The 20,436-nt window shown below is 44.6% G+C and overlaps 1 protein-coding gene across 3 annotated transcripts in view; it reads left to right on the top strand.

Annotated features, from left to right (window-relative positions):
• gcgra (glucagon receptor a) overlaps positions 1-16,341 on the top strand; it is a 42,194-nt gene extending 25,853 nt beyond the window's left edge. Inside the window, exons 2-14 of one of the 3 annotated variants that reach the window (XM_023822167.2) lie at positions 851-968; positions 3,121-3,217; positions 3,804-3,911; positions 4,184-4,278; positions 4,762-4,865; positions 5,227-5,371; positions 6,201-6,360; positions 6,960-7,020; positions 8,804-8,873; positions 12,179-12,267; positions 12,863-13,004; positions 14,550-14,591; positions 14,689-16,341. In XM_023822167.2, the coding sequence (XP_023677935.2) occupies positions 915-968; positions 3,121-3,217; positions 3,804-3,911; positions 4,184-4,278; positions 4,762-4,865; positions 5,227-5,371; positions 6,201-6,360; positions 6,960-7,020; positions 8,804-8,873; positions 12,179-12,267; positions 12,863-13,004; positions 14,550-14,591; positions 14,689-15,039 (1,518 nt within the window). In that variant the 5' untranslated portion in view covers positions 851-914 and the 3' untranslated portion in view covers positions 15,040-16,341. Of the gene's footprint in view, positions 1-850; positions 969-3,120; positions 3,218-3,803; positions 3,912-4,183; positions 4,279-4,761; positions 4,866-5,226; positions 5,396-6,200; positions 6,361-6,959; positions 7,021-8,803; positions 8,874-12,178; positions 12,268-12,862; positions 13,005-14,549; positions 14,592-14,688 lie in introns of all 3 variants that reach the window. The other 2 variants (XM_023822165.2, XM_023822168.2) reach the window with 2 other exon arrangements.
• The last annotated feature ends 4,095 nt before the right edge of the window (positions 16,342-20,436 follow it).

The raw sequence follows: 20,436 nt of genomic DNA, 5'->3' as shown, positions 1-20,436 counted from the left end.
GGCTCCCTCCCCTCATGTGTGTCTGTGTATAGGTAATGCTAAGGGGCTCCATCCCCTCATGTGTGTCTGTGTATAGGTAATGCTAAGGGGCTCCCTCCCCTCATGTGTGTCTGTGTATAGGTAATGCTAAGGGGTTCCCTCCCCTCATGTGTGTCTGTGTATAGGTAATGCTAAGGGGCTTGTGTCTCGTCTTGATCAGGTGGATTCTGTCAGTTATTTGTTTGCCTTCATTCTTATGGCCTCTTTGTCCTTCTCTGTCTTTAGAAAACAAAGTGTGTCTGTGTTTGTGTGTGACTACCCATAGGCATTCTGTGTTTTTGCTGTAAATAAGAGTGTCCCGTGTGCTGATGGCTCTCTCTCTCTCTCTCTTGACAGCTTTCTCTCTCTCTCTCTGTGCTGACAGCTCTCTCTCTCTCTGCTCACTGCTCTCTTCCTGCTGGCAGCTCTCTCTCTCTCTGTGCTGACAGTTCTGTCTCTCTCTCTGTACTGACAGCTCTCTCTTTACTTACAGTTCTCTCTTTCTGTGCTGACAGCTCTCTCTCTTGACAGTTCTCTCTCTCTCTCTGTGCTGACAGTTCTGTATCTCTCTCTGTACTGACAGCTCTCTCTTTACTTACAGTTCTCTCTTTCTGTGCTGACAGCTCTCTCTCTTGACAGTTCTCTCTCTCTCTCTGTACTGACAGCTCTCTACTTACAGTTCTCTCTCTCTCCCTGCTGGCAGCTCTCTCTCTGTACTGACAGGTCTCTCTTTCTGTGCTGACAGGTCTCTCTTCCAGTGTTGACAGCTCCCTCTATATACACTGACAGCTCTCTCTATATACACTGACAGCTCTCTCTGTGTGCTGTCCAGGCATCGTGGTGAGCAGGTGAGCCCCCTCATCCCCCTTCCCTGGTTTCTGCAGCTGGATTAAGGGATGTCACAGGTGCTCCTCCTCCTGACAGCGCTCTCGCTCTCCGCCAGCATCCAGGTGAGGTCTCGCACGAGGACATGCACGAGGGGGCATGCTTTGTGGCACTTGCAGCCCCCTCCCGGCACTTACCTCATAGTCGTAAAAAGTTTTGGTATCGTCCAGCGACACCTGCAGCAAGCACATAGCTGGGTAGTAAAATGACGAACTTGATCCCCCCCTTGAATTTTGCTTCAACCCCCTGGTTGTCGAAATCTACAAACGGACACCCCCTGCCCAAATCATCCAAATCTAATCTACCATAATGGGCCGTAGACCAGTGTTTCCCAACCCAGTCCTCACGTAACCCCAGGCAGTCCACGTTTTTGCTCCCTGCCAGCTCCCAGCCAATCAGGAACACTGATTACCTGATACAGGTGCGCTGGGAGCAAAAACATGGACTGTCCGGGGCTCCCCAAGGACTGGGTTGGTAAACACTGCCGTAGACTTTGGTCACAAGGGGTGAGTAGGAGTTCAAGGTACTGCGGAAAGTGTGGGCCGCATGCTTGAGAGGCCCTGGATGAATCCTCCATGATAAGTACAGATGATGATGATGATGACAATGATGATGACGAAGAATGCAGTAGTGAACTGAAACATAAATAAGAAAATGTAGCCACTGGATAATCAGCTAGATAAACATCTTTGCTAATATGCCAGGCCCGTCTCATTTTGAATCAAAGCGACCCTTGTTAATAAACGTTTAATAATCCACGTTAGTGGCACAGTCAGACATGGTGGGGTGGGGGTGGGGGGGGGGGGGAGTCTAAGTTTAGCAGACTGTAGCATGAGTTATGGGGTCTATTTATAGTACAGCTACTTAGACAGAGGAGCACAGCACTGTCTTCTGCCAAAACAAAGGATCCGGCCCGGGAAACCGAACGAAAACAAGCGCCCTTCTGTTAATGGTGCGTGGGGCTGGGAGCTGACAGTGTGCTGGCGACTCAGGAGATAAACGTTTCCAGTTCAAAGCTCCAGGGGCGCTGATTCAGCAAAGTACAGAAAGGCCTGAAATGGGAAGTCGCCTGAGTTGTTTTGAATAAACCTGCAGAGGGCTGGATGCTGTAGCTGTACGTCCACCCAAGTGATTATAGGTTTGAATTCTACCCCAGCTGCCCGCTGAGTTTCTTGTGACGGATGGACGCAGTGTCCAGGGTGTACCCTTTCTTACACACTGCACTGTGTATAGGTAATGCTTAAGCTAATGGAGATGCTACTTGATAACTCGATTAAAAAGAAAAATTCCAAAACTCACTCAGTCCTTATATAATCCAATGAAGATCCACCCATCTGTTTTTTGTGCCTGCTTGTCCTATTTGGAGTTGTAGGGGGTCTGGAATTGGTCTCATAGGCTATGGGCATAAGGCAGGGAATAACCCAGGATGGGGCACCAACCCATCACAGGGCACACACACACGCATCATTCACTCACACATACCTATGGGCAATTTGGTAACTCCAATTAACCTCAGCATATTTTTGGACTGTGGGGGGAAACTGGAGTACCCAGAGGAGACCCTATGGTGGGGTGGGGAGAACATGGAAATCCAACACACATGGAGATGGAGCCATGGTGGAGACTCGAACCCTAGTCTCAGACGTGTGAGGCAACAGTGTGCCATCTCAATTAAGGCCTGTCGTTAAATTTCCAAAATTCATTGGGTTGGGGTGAGTTTCGGTAATTCCCTCTTTGGTTGTGAACATGTTTTTGCACAAGATTGTAATCTACATCCATCGCTAATATGCGGAGCCGTGTGGATTCTGTCTGTCTTTTGGCTGTGGTCAGTGTTCCAGAAACAAATTCTCTGAATCCAGGGAACAGCGCATTTTGCCAAAAGCTTAGAATCCATTAATGCCAAAACTGGACTAGAATCTTGCTGTACAAATGAATGTTTCATCTATCACTCCATTTTTCTAACACTGTCAAACAATACTGAATAAGGAATTAATCAATTACGTTCAAGTGGCAGAAGCTGAATGCGTGTTTAAGCAAAAGAATAAACTCAGAGATTAAAATGATTATGATTAGTAAAATCTTCATACGTTTGGTGCAAATCTGTGCATTTGTCTTTCATTTGTGTTTCTGACTTGTGAGAGGATTGGTGCATATTCTCCAGCAGCTTGGGCATCATGGGATGTTTTGTATTCACCATTCGATTGTGTCCCCCCGCAGATGTCCTACGGTAAAATCATGAAGACTCTACTGGAGCAATGGAAAATGTACAAAGAGGAATGCCTACGTAACATCACCAGCGAGCCACTGGCCTCTGGTGAGCCAACCCCCCCCCCCCCCCCACAGCAGCAACATCAACATGAGACAGTTATCTGGGGAAATATCTCCATAGCATAGAGATATTAATCTGTGGTAAAATGTGGACTCACTCTTTCTTTCATGACTGAACACCACAGCACCATCTGATAATTGATACTTTATTGATCCCGGTGGGAAAATTCTCTTTACGCTTCCCCCAACTTGCTCTCTCTGAAGGGCAGCCACCTGGGGCAGCACCCAGGGAGCTGGGGGCTAAGGGCCTTGCTCAAGGGCCCACGGACTGGCAACCTGCTGGGGCTGGCAACCTTCTAATCAAAGGCATAGCGGCTTAGCCCACTGAGCCACACGCTGCCCCCTGCAGGTCTCTGAAGTATACGGCTCTGCCTGAAGCTTAAAGGGGCAGGTCTCTGTTGTGTATAAGAGGGTCTTTAATGGCATGACCTCATGACCTGAAGGTTCCCAGTTCCGGTTCTGGGAGGCCCTTTGCTGTGGTGCCTACAGGAAAAGCACAACAAATTATCAAGCTGTATAAACAGCCCAAAAATGTCCAAACTTAACGTGCGTTTTGGGGTCGTCTCCGTCAGGCGTGGTCTGCAACCGCACCTTCGACAGGTACGCCTGCTGGCCGGACGCACAGCCCAACAGCACCATCAGCGTCTCCTGTCCTTGGTACCTGCCATGGCATCACAAAGGTAAGGGCTGGGAGGGGGAGTGGGGCGGGTGGTGCTGAAAGGCAGTGATAGCCGATGGCAGAGAAATGGATGGATGGCGTGACAGGACAGCCTGAAGTGTTTCCACCGCAGATATACCAGCAGGTTCACCTGCTATATGGATGGTCGTGTTTCTACAGCATCAGTGTCACTATTTGCGTAATCAGTCCCTAAGCCGCTGATCTTTCGGGAGGGTACTGTGTGTTGTAGGGCTGTTCCCGCTAACCTGTCCCTCTCCCCGCTTGTCCGTGCAGTCCAGCACGGGTTCGTGTACCGGGATTGTGACTCAGAAGGCCGGTGGATCTCCATGAAAAATGCCAGCGAGTGCCAGTTGGACGACTCAGAGCAGGTGCCATTCACTGCCGCCCGCGTGTTGCTGTCTGTGTGTTCGGAGGGCCTTTGCATTCCATCTGCATGTTCACTGGCATGTCTGTGCACAATGCTGGGAGTTGTGTGGCACGTGGCCCTATGCACGGGGGTACAGGTATGTGAGTCACAGTGATCTATCTGTGTCCACGTCCCATTACGTGTATCTGTATGTGTGGGTTTGTAAATATGATGCCCCCAAAAATGTCCCCATATTGTGGTAAAACCTGTAACTTTTTAGCTTGTGGGGACATTTTTCAGGTCCCCCACAATGAAAAACTCAATTTTATAAAAATCTGTGGATGAACTAAAATAGCCAAAAGTCTTGTGCTTTGTTTGGTTAAGGTTAGGGCTGCGTAGGGGTTGAGGGTGTCATGATTTTGATTGGGGTTTTTCCCAGAGAAATGAATTAAAGGTCCCCATTTAGATAGGAACGCCAACATGTGTTTGTGTGTGTTTGTTCCAGCTGTACGGCAAGACCCTCAGCCGCTTCCTGGCCATGTACACTGTTGGCTACTCGCTGTCACTTGGGGCTCTGGTTCTGGCCCTCAGCATCCTGGTGACATTCCGGTAAGAAATGGCCGCGGAGAGGGATTCGGTTCAGATCCGGCAAAGCTGTACAGGAGGACCATTTGGGATGGGGGGGGGGGGGGTAGTTCAGTTTTAGATGAGGTTGAACTGGTAACATACACGTAAACTTGAAGTGGTTATGAGGGGGAAGTGGGTTTAAGTATTAAAAAGTTTATTAAACTGCGGATGTTAATAGCTGGTGTTCTAGTTGAAAGCAGGAAACAGCAGTATGTCGCATTTGTTTTCCAGACATGCCCTCCTCGTTATTAAAATATACCAGTCCATCCAATGAGTGAAGGTCGAAGGCCATAAGTTAAAGGTCATAAATCTTTTGTTTTTTTTTTTAACCTTCTCCCCTCAGGAAGCTCCACTGTACGCGAAACAACATCCACATGAACCTGTTCGCCTCGTTCATCCTCAAGGGCGTCTTGATCCTCCTGAAGGACGTGCTGATCGACACAGCCACCCCACACGTCATCCCCGATGACATCCACTCCGACTCCCAGGTGGAGCGGCTGGTCGGGGGCAAGGTGGGCGGCGGTCGAGGGTGGGGGGCAAGGAGGACCTCAAAGCAAGAAGGGAGAGCGGGAGCCCCAGAGACTTAATTAAAACAGACAAATGTGTAAGACAATGGAAGCGCCAGGCCTGCAGGACGATTTGACCTCGCAGAGACTAATCAGACTGAAAAATCAGAGCAGAAATATCTGCACTCAACCTTCATTCCAGTCAGTCCATTAAAATGAACTCCATCCAATCCAAAAAGTCACATTTGCAATTCATTCTGGGATGCAGAGGTGACATTTTCATACATTTTGTTTCACGAAGCGTGGGACGTGTTTTCATTTATTTTCACCTTCAACCACAGACCAGAATTCAGGCTAGGTAGCCTGGGCAGGTCGGAAATGGGAGGGGCATGTGAATTTGTGACAGTTTCATCTGTCAGAACCCAGTTTGTGCAGCTCAGTCTGACTCTATAATGTTTTAATACCTTGTTTGCTGGCAAGGATTCTCAGAAACATCCGTTTTTGATTTATAAACACAATGCTCAAACTCTCAGTGTGAGCATCGGTGTGTTAGCATGGGCAGGGTCACCTGACTAACTTATAAGCAATCTCATTGGGCAGATGCAGAGGCAAAAAAATTGCAGGGGCGCTGGATGGACAGCTTACCCCCAACCTTCGCTCTCACCCCTGTTTGTGTGTGTGTGTCTCAAAGCAGGGAAGGGACACGTGGGGAAGAGCACGCTGCGATGCGCCCGAGCTCGTACTTGTAGAAATAAAGCATCATTTTATTTCTGGTATATGTCATTTATTCTCTCTGTCCCTGTGGTCTTAGATGGCCGTGGTCTGCCGGGTGGCCTTCGTGATGATGCATTATAGCATCATCGCGAACAACTACTGGCTCCTAGTGGAAGGAATTTACCTCTACAACCTGCTGGTCGTCACTGTTTTCACAGAGAGGAACTACTTCAATATCTACCTGTGCATTGGCTGGGGTGAGTGAGAGTCTGGCGTGTGCGGGAATGTTTCCATTTGGTTAGCAAATCTACCACAGGATTTGAAATTGTTCAGCGGGTCCGTGTACTGGCTGCCGCAAACTCACTTAAGTCATCTCCTTTTGGCTCATGTTGAGTTAAACCAGGCATGGCCACCCACCAAGAGGTTTAAACCCTCATCCCATCCCTTTGCTTGTATTTTGGGTGGTCATATACCTCTGTGTTTGTGATCGGAAGGTTGCCGGTTCGAATCCCAGTGTCAAAAGAATAGTCGCATCACTGTTGAGCCCTTGAGAACGGTCCTTAGACCCCTGCCGAATGCTTCAGGGGGCCTGGATATAGGGCTGGCCCTGTTCTCGGACCACAAGCCTCTTTCTCAACTGTATATATGTGTATGCCTTAAAGAGGAGCATGATGGGAAATGCAAATAATAAGCATTCCAATGTCCCTGTAATCGTACATGTGCATATGACAAATAAAGCTTCATCATTTCATTTTGGGGAGGGAAGGACAGGAGGCTGTAGTGCTGGAGAAGGTGGAGGGAATGGAGATGGTGGGCAATCTCTAACCTGGTCCCCTGTGTCCCGTGTCCCACGCAGGTGCGCCGCTGATCTTCATACTGCCCTGGGCTTTGGCGAAGTACCTGTATGAGAATGAGGAGTGAGTGGTGACTGTAGATGTTTGCTTCTGGGTCTCGTTCTGCTGCCTGCACAAGCTGCATGTTACTGTCTTGCGGATGCTCTACCTCCACAGACGTACAGTGCATTTGGCAAGTGTCCCACACATTGGCTGGGACATATACAGGGGCGTGGCCTCTGCGGCATACGCCCAAGCTGAAAGCTGATTGGCCCCGGAGTGCCCCCTCCCCCGTCACTCATTGATTCAAAACATGTGATTGGCTAATGATATGGCTTGCCTCTTTCAAAAAATCCTATAATTGCCCCTGAACACTGGGGAGCGCCTGTGGCTCGCAAAATGAGCAGCCTCCATTTTTTGGCCTTTTACTCATCAAAGACAAATCATTGTGGCAAAGCAAGATAAATACGAAAAAGCCTCTTCATCTTGAATACTGGGAATTTTCAATTGAGCTGATGCCTTTATTCAATGCAGCTTTAATTTTTTCCCATTTGACTTGGCAAATATTTACTGAAGCAATCCAGCTGAAAAGGACTGCAGTTAGATCCATGTCCTTTGCCACCACACCACCTGCTGGACATTTCTGAAATTACACCACAGATACTGCGCTGCCACGCTATAATGCTGCAGCATTAGCGTAGCTGTGCTGTGACACACGCTGTGGATGCTGATGTATTGTTGCACACAGGGTTTCACACACATTTCAGCACTCCCACTCAAGCACGACTGCCATCTGTTCTGGTTGCCGGTCCACTAAACATTCAAGTACTACATGTATATAAATGATTTTGGCAAAAGTAAGAAGTCTGTTTTAAGATATTACAGTTGTGTCCTTATCAAACCGTTATATGTATGTGTTTGTGTGTTCATGGAGGGGTTATGTATATGGTTATATATACATTTGGGGCAGCGTGTGGCTCAGCAGGCTAGCTGTGATCGGAAGGTTGCTGGTTCAAGCCCCGACCAGGTTAGTCATGCCTTAACCCCCCAGCTCCATGGATGCCCCTATAGGTGGCTTCCCTTCACTGACAAGCTCACATTCACCTCCATGTGTGTAATGGAGAGCAAGACATGCTGGCCAAAAAGACAATTTCCCCATGAAGATCAATACAAGTGTCATTGTTATTATATTATGTCACCTGTTATTTTGACATTGTGGGGACCATTTTTTTTCAGCCCCCCGCAAGGGGAAACTCAATTTTCTAGAAATATGTGAATGCAATCAAAAAACTAAAAATGCCAAAAGTCTTGTATTTTGTTTGGTTATTTATGATTAAGGTTACAGCTGGGTAGGGTTTAGGGTTGCCATTGTTGGGATTATGGTTATGCCCATAGAAATGAATAGACAGTCCCCACAAAGACATGAATGTGAACATGTGTGTGTGTGTAGAGTAAATCTTTGGAAAGTAGCATTTAGCTTAGATCTCTTAGCAATTTGCTTCACTGTTGGTTTCTTAATAGCCTTCGCAGTTGAACTCAGTTTCATTGTGAATTTAAGTGTTAATTTACGTGCTGGTGGGGACCCTGAAATTGCCCCTGTATGGTGGTAAAAGAGCTTTTCTTATTGTCTTGGTCCCCACGGCTCCTGATTTCTCCCCCAACCCCTGCCCCTTAAATCAATCTCTTTAGCTCCCCCTAGATGCATTCCTTCATTACAAAAGAATCATTCATTTAGCAAACCGCATGTAGCGATTTGCAGCTCATGCGGCGATCGGTCAGGGCCTGGGGAGGCGTGATTGGCTGCGTGCTCAGTAGCGAATGAGTGGATTATAGCTGTGGGTTGTAATGGGGACTGTGTCATCGCCAGGTGCTGGCAGAGGAACGACAGCATGGCCTACTGGTGGATCATACGCTCCCCAATACTGCTCGCTATCGTGGTGAGTGCCGACATCCTGCAGCACATGGGCCTGTCCATCCATCCACTCATCCATTCATCTGTCCATCCATCATCCATCCGTCCATCAGTCCACCCATCCGTCCATCTGTCCATCCATCCATCATCCATCTAAAAAGCTAACAATTTTCAATTTTAATTTAAGACCCATTAGTAGAGCATTGCCAGTGCTCAAAGGCAATAATGGCCATGTGGTGCCCCCCACAGGTAAAGAATAAAAAAGGGACGCTCTGTACCTTTAAAAGGGGGCACTTTAAATAGCTTGGCACCCCCCCCCCCCCCCCATATGCTCATTACTGCCATGATTTCCAGAAGGAGAAGTTCTGAGAAATTTAAATTAAATTATTAATATAATACAATTATGCAGTCTTTACACTAAGAATTATTATCAGATAATTAGAAAATTATACTTTTTCACATAACTGAAGGATAAAGAAGAAATAAATGAATCCGAAGCATTTTACATAATTGCTTATACATCATAAGGCAATTTTTAGACTTCATTCAGAGAGGAACCGAACAAGGACACAGAGAGAATGCACAGATTCCACAAACGCAGTCCCAGAGGGGGCATTGAACCAACATCCCTCACCATAATCTAACAAGGACACAGTGAGAATGCACAGACTCCTCGAACGCAGTACCAAAAGGGGCATTGAACCAACAAACCCTCACCATAAAACAGCAAAATAAAAATTAAACATAAATAATTCCACTTATTTCGCTTTCCCTATTCTGTCAGTCCCAAGTATCTTACAGACATTATCCGGAGACTGTTATCCTTGCTACTAAAATCACAGTCATTGTCCCTTTGATACTCTTCCTTCATTGCTTATCTGGCTTGGTGCAGCAGTTATTTATATATTCTTATTTTCTGCAGTTTTCAGCTCTGCTCATAGCTCCTGTCCTGACTAATTGGACTGGACACTGAAACTCTTCTTCTCAGTCGTCTATATGGCTGTAACGTATCTGGCAACAGGAATTAATATGTCTGATATTTGTAATGTTCTGTAGTTATTTAATACAGGATTTGAACCTGGCTTTTGGCTCTCAGAGTTTTAAGCAGAGGTGGAAAGTTCAGGTCCAGGAAGTACAAATCCAGACCAAGATTTTGCTTCAACCAACCAGTTGAGTACTCTGTGACTGAGACTTTTTTTATATTCAACTGGTTGGTTGAAACAAAATCTTGGTCTGGATTTGTACTTCCTGGACCTGAACTTTCCACCTCTGGTTTTAAGTCACTCGTACACATTTGGTGTTTTTCGAAGGCAGAGTAAGCTGATTCTTAGAGGAAGGGATTGTTCCTGGTAATCGAAGGCTAGAAGCTGGGCCCTCGCCATGTCCTCTCCACATTTTTTCCGATAAGCGTCTGTAGCAGTGTTTATCGCATCACGTAGGAATTCCCGTGTTTGCGTTCTTTATTTCCATGGAGTCCACTGTGCTGAATTGCGTTTGTTTCCTGCTCCCCACCCTGGTTTGTTCTGAATCAGGCTGTTCGCTGGTACATCCAGACAGGGTGGACCTCTGTCGGCTCCTGCATCCAGGATGTTCTTTGGGGTGCAAGTCCCCGCAGTAAATTTCACCACACTCGGACAGCTCCGTTATGTAACACTACATCACCGTTGCCTCGGTGACCAATCTCCCTTCGAAGGTGGCACTTTGACCTTCTGAATTAAATATATGAGAAGGTCATTGTTCCCTCACAGGACAACAAACTCAGTTTCATTTTCTGTTGAATGATGCCTGTTGTGGCCACACATGAATAGCTATGGATAAATACGTCTATTATTTCATTATTGTTTTATACAGAGAGTGACTCACCTACTCTGTAGCTGAATCTGAAGGTTGATTGCATGTTTTATTCTCTCTTACCTGACTAGTCTCTCAGTTGAGGGAAGTTGCTGGCATCGTTCCATCAAGTAGCCCGTATGAACTTGGTATTTTGACAGGTGTAAGTAGACCTAGATAAGTCTGGAAGGAATCTTGGCAAGGTAACTTACATTATATCTTAATCGACTTAAGTCTTAAAGATGCCTTGGCTTGCAGCATGTATGGTGAACCAGACCCAAGCTACAGCCTTTTGAGGAATCTGTATCTTGACTGGCATTGCTTATAAATTTAAATAAGTCCATGTATCTTAACTAGTGATGGGTTTTAAAATGCCCCAATGCTTTGGCTGGTGTCTTGATGGGTGGTCTTGAAGGTGATGTGCAGCTCAGTGGTTTAGGGATCTGCACCTACGTCTGGAGCAAGACCTGTACCCAAACTTTTTCCTCACCCATGTTTTGCTTCGCAGAGAACAAAGTGAAAACTGAGGAATTTCCCCACGAGAATGAATAAAGTGCATCTATTCTATCAGTAGCTTTTAGAAGTTCAGTCTAACTTATCTGCCTGCTGAAGAACTGCTGGTGTCGGACCCATGAGGTGGTAGCCGGGAATGTGCAGCAGACAAACACCCCCCCCCAGCATTTGAGTCATCTAAATGCAAACTGTGGTCTGTAGCGGATGTGGAAACGAAGGAGCTGAAGGAAGCTAAGGACAGACACGCGACGTGAGCAAGCTTGACGTTTTTGTCTATAAGCACAAACCAAATTCCAGCAACAAGCAAAGAGATAAACAAAATGGCTAATGGTCACGCACATGAGTAAACACGCTGGTTTGGGCACGACCTGCTGTCGACCTGCTGTTGTCTTTCTCCAGTCATCGGTGGGTCAATCCCTTGACACCTCAGAAGCATTTTGCGGCGCAGTAGCTAAACTCTGCTGCTAAATGATTTCCCATCCAAAAGCTGAACTGCGATAGACTGCAATGTTTGGTCACATGATCATGGTTCAACTGATGATATCAGTCAAAAGGAGATGTGTTTCGATTTTTTATTTTATTTTATGAGTATTACAATGAAATATCATGACCATTAAGTTTTAACAAAACCTGCCCAGCCGATCTACCAGGACTTATGAAATTACATCTACAGAACCTGGGGATGATGACAGCTGATTTAGACTCTGTTTTGGTTTTATTTCTGCCCAAATCTGTATAGCGCCTTGCAAAGTGGGCATACAGACAGGTTGCTGCTCTCACTAGACTATAAAACTATGAAAAGCAGGATATCTAGAGACAGGTTTGTAGATGAAAGAAAGTTGTATTGGATGAAATAGATGTCTTGTTTCTGGTCTTCAGCTACCCTCTTCTCACCCAGTATCTACGTCAAACAGCGTTGCTTGCACTTCTGTGGTTTCCTGATCATGACTGTCTTCATTTATACTGTATCTGCTCTCTCCGATTCAGATCAACTTCTTCATCTTCGTCCAGATTATCAAGATCCTGATGTCCAAATTGAGAGCGCACCAGATGCGATATACGGACTACAAGTTCCGGTGAGTGCTGGTGCGGTAACACTTTACTCGTGGGGACACGATGTAGTAGTGCACACTTACTTAATGCATTAATTAACCAGTAACTAAGTGTTTGTTAAGTACTGATCCCATGTTCATTAATCGGTCATGACAGTTCATGTATTTTATTGGGAAACCTATATCAGTTCATGATTTGTTTTTGAGTAGTAAATGAGTAATTTTTGCCCCCTCAAATGGTCTTACTATTATTAACTAATTAGTTAACTACTGTATTAATACATGAACTGTCATGATTGATTAATGATGTACAAGCATGGGATCAGTATGCCTTAAGTAAGCATGTACTACAACATATGTCTCCTCAAGTAAAGTACTTATGAGTTACACCTTTGGCTTCTGGAACATCCTCTTGGGTTCTTAATTTTAATATATTTTATTGGTGTAATTAAGTTTTCCTCGAGCTATAACAATCATTCAGGTTTATGATGCTTGTTTTACTCCATACCTCCTTAACTGTCTTTTTCCTCTTCCTTCATCTCCTTTATTGTCTCCTTCTCTCAACACTGTGTCTTGTTCTCCCTCTTCATATCCTCCATCTCTCTCTCTTTGTCCACAGTCTCGCCAAGTCCACTCTCACCCTTATCCCTTTGTTAGGGATCCATTGGATCCTGTCCGCCTTTGTCATGGAGGAGCAGGTTACAAATGGCCCATTGCGTCTCGCCAAACTGTTCTACGACCTGTTTTTCGACTCCTTCCAGGTCAGCCGATGTTCCCGCAAGTTATGAAGAGTGTCAGGCTCACATGGTCACACATACATATGGCATAGTGACACACCGATATTCTAGTACTATATCATATGTCAAAATTCAGTGGCAAAATTAGTATGTGCATTATAGTTACATGACAATGTAGAATTGTTTGATTGTACCTTCCTGGATTATCTAGAACCCTGGCACATATTTGATTCCATTATTACTTAATAAGTGAAAGTCCAATGGCAAAACCAATATATGCATTATAGTTACATAACAGTATAGAATACTTATGCTGTACCTTCTGGAGGTTTCCAGAACTCTGGCACGTGATCAGTTGTCGGTTTGTGTGCGTAAAACCACCCTATGAACTGTTTCTGGCTTATTACTGCAGTAGATGTATGAAGAGTTTATTTTGCACGTAGATAAGAACATTTGCCGGCCACAAATTGTTGGACTTGGCACTTTAATGCCTCGACGCCGATGTGTTTTCGTTTGACACAGCTGTACTGTGTCAGCTGTGATTCTTGGCTGAATTAGCTTGATTGGTCTCAAACCAGGTATGCCTCACATTTTGGGCTTAAAAGCCCCACGGGCTCCTGTACACATTTATATAAGCGGCGGGGGCTCTGTCGGGACAGATAGCAGCATTTCTTCCTCTTCATCCTGTGTTTACGTCGTTGGCCTGTCTGCGTAAGTTGTAAATCTTGCCAAGTATGAAGAGTAGAGAATAATTGGGTGGAAGAATCTGGTGAACTGACAAAATCAAAATAGTTCCCAAAGGAGAAGAGGCTTGGTCAGCAGCCAGTCTAATGGGAACCCAAATATATGAAGGGTACTTCACTTAAAAGGGTTTCATACAGAAGAAGGTCATAAAATAAGGTGTCGCTCCAACAAATAAGGCCAAAACTATGGTGTGGTTGCACAATTCCTGGGCATTGTTCCCATGTGCCATTGTGTAGTTAAAATGATCGGCTGTCATGATATCGATCGATCTACCAAGTCATCTATATAGAAAATCCAGTGCATGATATCAGTGAACTTAATGGGGTTCTTGTTTTTCAATGAAACTGAGAACTCTGGCCATCAATCAGCTCACCCGGCCTATCGTATGCAGTTTCATACCTCTAATAGCATGCTACCATTTAGCCCGGCTCAGGAATTCATTTATGTACAACTAATATCTATCAGAGAGTGACTGATTGTCAGACATAATGCTTGGTTTGCGACAAGTTTGAGATCAACTGGACATCTGTCCAGCTACATCTATTGTATGTCCATCCACACTTTTCCAGTGAAATGTGATGAATAAACAATGTGAGAGCTTGTTTTAACCATTCAGGTACTAGACAGTGTGGAGCAATAGGTGCATGATGGACTGAAAGTCGCAGGTCTCTTGTTTCTTCAAAGAACAAAGTATATTTCTTCTCCAAGGATGAGTTGTAGGATACCCTGTGAACCAGATTGTCTGTTAGATATTCCTGGTTCATTTCAAAGTATAGGATCAGGTTGTGTACAAAATTACCCCTTGTTTTGTTGGCATTTCCTCAGGGTCTACTAGTGGCTATCTTGTACTGCTTTGTCAACAAAGAGGTGAGTTTTGGAGCCCTTTTTTAGCCTTTTCTGGTTTGTTCCTAGTGTCGTCCGGACTCCTGTAACATTGGCCCTTCCTCCTGCGTTTTCCCCCCAGGTACAATCCGAGATGATGAAGAAGTGGAAGCGATGGAAGTTGGGGAAGAACATCGAGGAAGAGTACCGCCATACTCACAGTCAGCTGCCCCATATGAAGGGCACCATTGTGGGCCACCCACCATGCCCCCCCAAGCCGCCTGACCCGAGTAACCCCCCCAGCGACCAGGAGGAGGATCGACAGTTGGTGGGCAGCCATCCGAACGGCATGGGCAAGACCCCGACGTGCCTGCCATTCCCTCTCTCGTCACAAGATGGCAGCAGTCATAGTACACTGATAGAGAGCATCAACCTGGAAGACAGGGTACAGTGTTATGTGCCCCACCACAACAGCGTGGAGAGCAATTTTTGAGCTGGGGAGCCTGTCCCTCCACCCGTTTTTGTTCCAGTACCCTTCAAGACGGCTTATGGACAGAGATGTATCTCTGGTGAGCAGAGTTGGAACATGGAGATGCTGGGCCCAGCCCAGCAGGGGTTGCTGGACATTGCATGGCCCGAAAGACACACAGAACTATTGCTGAGTCTCAACCGGATGCCGGGAATTCGGAGATTGCCTAGTGGGTTTATTTATGTGCTTTTATGAAATAGCGTCTTGTTCTAAGATCTTAAAAGTGTGCCTAAAATGCGCACCTAGAACATTCGCCTAAAAGCAAGAAACTGAAAATGTTAAATTAGTGTAACGCGAGTTACAGAAACCTAGAAACCTCAAGGTAATGAACAGGGTCTTGGGTTTAGCCTTTTCAATAGTTATTTGTCTATTTGCTGGCCACAAAGGTACTTGGCTCTTAAGACTCTCTGTCTCTCTCACATCCACACCAACACACACGTATCATGTACATGCACAAATGTTAAAGTCTGAATAAGATGTACAGTCTCAAAATTCATCCATAAACGATGATTCCTGATCTTATATTTTCTGTATGTGTGATATTAAGGGGAATCACAGCAGCCGTGGAAAGGGTCCATCCCTGACCCTGTAGTTCTGAAACAGTGAAACAATTTCTGGGGATGTTTGTGGAATGTTGTGCTTGTGTATATTATAGGTGCGTTCTGGAGTGGAACTCTGTCCAAGGATTCTATGACAGGATTCTAGAAATTTCAGCTTATACAGTTGGATGGCAGGGACAGAGACAGGTGAAAAAGACATTACATACAATTGAAGTCTTCAATGTCATACCTTTCAGAGGTATGGACATTGGTTGTCATTTGTACAGAAAAGTGCAAATGTGATATGGCATTTTTTTGCTGTTGTTGTAATGGTAGTGGTGTTATTATGTATAGTAGTTGTTGTATTATGTAAGTATAGATGTTGTGTGGGAGGCCCCAAACAATGTGAAAAGCAGTGAGAGTAGAAAATCTCGTTAAAACAGGAGAGTGGTATCCTTATGTTCTGCAGGGACATTATCTCTCTGGGTACATGTATACCTACATAAGCTCTCACACACTTAAATTCACACATTGATACATACAGTACATGCAGAATCCCTGTGAATGTCTGCCTTAAAGTTTATTCAGTGTCCTACAAGCAAGCCTTATGAACATAGGAAATCCTTCTTGCATATCTTACATTCTTACATTCTTAATATAATATCAAGGTCCATTGTGTTGCATCCATCCGAGGACAGGAATAAACCTCTCAAGGTGGAAATGGGAAGGAAGTTCTGTAGTGTGGAGGTCATGTGATAAGCTGTGAGGGTGGGATTGGCTGTAAGTTCCCACTTTCAATACAGCAGGAACATCTACTGCACAACTGTGCATTCCAGTCAACAAAGACAGAAAGATATATGACTTTTTAACGCTGTGTTAGTCTTTGTTAGTCTTGTAGGAGAAGGAGCAGGAGAAGTGTTTAGATATGAACTTGCATAATTGAGCACAGGATGTTACGAGTCAAAAAGTCACTGTCCTAGAGTCATGTGGTAATCATGTGATATGAAACACACACACACACACACACACACAGAGTACACATATTCATATCTTTATGAGGACTCTCCGCTTCTATCTGAAAAATGAATTAATTTATATTGAGGATGCAACTAATAGACAGGGACAAGCACACACACTCTGCACAGAATGCTTATATACAGTATATACCTTAAGTCTTCACACATCACTTAACTGGACCCAGTGATCTATGACCAACTATACGGCAGCTGACCGCTGGTAATAATACTTACAGACTCTGCCTCGCTTTCAGTACCTCTTAGTACATGTTCAACCAAGAATAGTCAAGGACAGATATCTCTGTCTCTGCCTCAGACCTGCTGAACACCTGCTCTCAGGCCCTGGACAGGTAAATGCAAGTACTCTGGGATGAATCCCAGCACTCATTCCCTAAGATCAGCATCACTTTCTCTAGTTCTGGGAAACCCTCACCTCTATGCTGTTCTTAATGAAGCCTCTTAATTAATGTAGGACCGAGTTACCACAGAATATTAATTGACATGCCTTATCTATGAATGCCTACAACCAATACCCAGAAATATATCAACGATCTCTAACTTCATTTGACTCATCTGTGCCCTATAAATAAAACAGAACAAGCTAGAATTCTGTGAAACTTTGATACGAGTGAGTTGATACAAAAACAAAGCACAAGTGAAGCAAGGAGGATTGTTAATGTTGCCATACATTTTTATACTCGAGAGTTTTAGAGTTTAAAGTTTGTGTTTTTTGTGGCAGCTTTGTCATATGTCATTGGCTTGAGGTGCTTGGGGGGGGGGGGGGGGGTCATGTCAGCCAATGATGGGCAGGTAGGGAATCTCCTTATGGGACATGAAGGGGGGCACTGTAAGGGGAGGTGTGAGAATGGTGAGGATTGAGTGATATTAATGGCCGGGCATTTAGATGGAGTATAAATAATCCTTCCCTCAGTCGTCCATCATTAGCCTCATTAGATAGACATCAAAAGCACGAAGACTACTCAGAAGTCCAGCTAGAGCGCGAAGGAGTCTAATTCCTTGAGATCTTTGCTGGAACACAGACTGTACACAAAGCAAGTGCCCAGCGCCTTATTTCTGAAGCCCTGCTTTAGATCTTCATCAAGGGCCATCAAGACGCAAGAACTGGTCAGAGGAGAAAGTATGCTTCACTTTCATGCAAATGCGTTTGTGTATTATGGATGGATAGTTCACCCATTAGCGGGCATAATGATCGCTTTTATATCAAGTCATGGCGGCCGTTCGCCATGGCAACAGAAGGCCATTGAATCTTCAGAGCTAGAATAGTCCTGTGTGTGGTTTCACTGTTAGTCAAAGATTTTAGTTTCAAACACTGTTCAAGGACGGGGGACATAAAATCGGCGAAGCTTCTGCAGGAGTTTCCTTTTCCGCTGGCATGAATTTACACCCGACTTTAGTAGCAGTTTCAAAGCGATTAAGAGTTCAGATGTAAACCAGTAAACCTTGCCGACTTCAGTGGACCAGCAGTTCTTGCATCTGCTTTAGAGGGACCTAATCAGTGCGATCTAGCATCCAGTGACAGTCTGTTCTACACACACCGGTGAGTCATACTGTTGTTCTGTTGGCTGCCAGCCCCCCAGCACTGCTGAAAGCTACAAGCAGCCGCACCCTCCCCTCTGGACGAGCTTAAGAATGTCTGAAGGTACAAACATGTCCATCGAGCATCTATATAGTTGTGGTCTTTCTTCTCCTGGGGCTTTACCTCCTGTATGTAAATAAACATGTTCGTTTGTGTTGTTTTTCTATGGGTATTATTTGATGATAAAAGATTGTATTGAAGATGATAAAAAAAAATAATAAAGCCGCAGGTTGAACAAATGGACTGGCGAACGTTCAAGCGTGATATTTCGCACTCTTTTCAGTGTGTGTGTGTGTGTGTGTGAGAGAGAGTGTGTGGTACATTAGTGTTTACTCTGTCACATTTAGATGTTAAGCTATAAGGCTTTCAGTGAAATGTACAATACTCTTTAGTCATCATGTACTTCTTCTATGTGACGTCTGGTTCTAATTATTATTTTTTTAATTTCTCATAATAACAGAACAATTCTCACCATTGGCGCGTGTGAGGAGCAAAATTATTGTCACTAAACCTTAATGTCTGTGTGTATCCTGGAAATGTTTATGTCTAACATGCATTTGTTGGGGAAAAAAGCAATGATGTAACAGGCATCAGAAATGGTTCTTTTGTGTTCAATAAATCTGTCAATTTGTTCTTAAATTTTTGGTGCATTTGTACAAAAAAATCAGAGTAAGGTTACAAGGCATTGAAAAATATCTTCTGGTGGCTTTCTGGAAACAGGTCAAGTATAAAAATCAAACTCTAAACAAATCCAGACATATTTTAAACAAAAAATGACCACATGTACAAACATGGCTTCTAGTTACCTCTCTTTTAAGTGCATATTTTATGTTTCATTGATAATAAAATTTGAAAGCACCAATTTGCCTCTTCAGTCACCCCATCTGGACATTTTAACTTAGAAGTGTAGTACCTTTTATCGTGGAAAAGTACCTCCATTTTAGTCTTGGCAGGGGGGGCTGTGTTTGATTCTCAGTGATATGCAGGTTATAAACTGGACGTACCACGTTCTGGCTACTTGATCTCCGCTAGTCTGCCTTGTTGATGAGCTTTCTGCAGGTAGCCAGCGTGAGTGTTTCTCCTCTTTCCATCTAGGGGCTTCTCTTTCGCTTTCTGCCCTTGCTTTTGACAAACGAAATCTGTCCGACTGTAAACACTGCAAGCCATTCTTCTTGTGTTTCATGAACACCGGTTCTTTCACAGTCCCCCCCCCCCCATAATCTGCTGATTTCCAAAATTCTATCTTCTTGAGACTTCATGGCGACTTGCCATAGCACAGTTTTTATTCTTATGAAGAACTCAAGTGCTACTGCAACAGGACAAAAGCATCGACCTGCCCAGGCTGTTGGACGCTGGACTTCCTGGCTCAATATTTTTTATTTTTTTCCCCCCAGCTATGTGAACATTGTGACCTTCAAGGCTGCAACGCTTAAGATCTGCTTCAAAGGCCACAGCCGCCAGCCTTTCAATGAAGCCTGCGGTTGTTTTTTGATTGTATATGTAGATGACAACCATGAAGGCCATTTCCTTGGGTGAAGTGAATGCTTTTCTGCATGCCACGTGTGTTTCTCTTGCTGTTTGTGGTAAACGAGGACGTCAGCGATAAAGGCCTGTCCTTGTGACCACATCCTGCAGCTTCTCATCTCTCTGGTCCTGTAAAGGCCCCTTTAAACTGGGGTGGCCTGTCTAGCTGCCCGCTCACGTTGGGGCTCGCAAGTGCCGCTTTGATTGTTAGCATTTGATTTCCACATCATGTTCACCTGGGCTACAGTCATCCATTCGTGATCTTACATAGGACTGCTTGACTCATTTTTTTTTGTGTGTACCTTGACCCTGGAGGAACTATGTTTCCTTCCACTGTATACTGTGTATATGGCTAAAATGACAAATAAACCTGCCTGACTAGACTTGACTTAAACACTTTAGATGATAGATAGATAGATAGATAGATAGATAGATTGATTGATTGATTGATTGATTTATTGATTATAATTTATTAATCCCGAGAGAAATTTAGGTCTTGACTTGACAGGGTGCAAATAATACAGTATTATGCTATTACTTATGCGTTAATTAACCACAAACTCAGTCATAGTTACATACAGATCTCATCTTAATTCACCATTAATGAATTGTGACGCATGTTTTATGTCAATATATTTGTCATTAATTCTTTAAACCTTTGTGAACTACTGAAGTTACAGGTGTC

This window comes from Paramormyrops kingsleyae, chromosome 22 (assembly GCF_048594095.1).
Source record: "Paramormyrops kingsleyae isolate MSU_618 chromosome 22, PKINGS_0.4, whole genome shotgun sequence".
NCBI classification, from domain to species: Eukaryota; Metazoa; Chordata; class Actinopteri; order Osteoglossiformes; family Mormyridae; genus Paramormyrops; species Paramormyrops kingsleyae.
The sequence above is the reverse complement of the archived record's forward strand: the minus strand, read 5'-3'. Positions and strand labels throughout refer to the sequence as shown.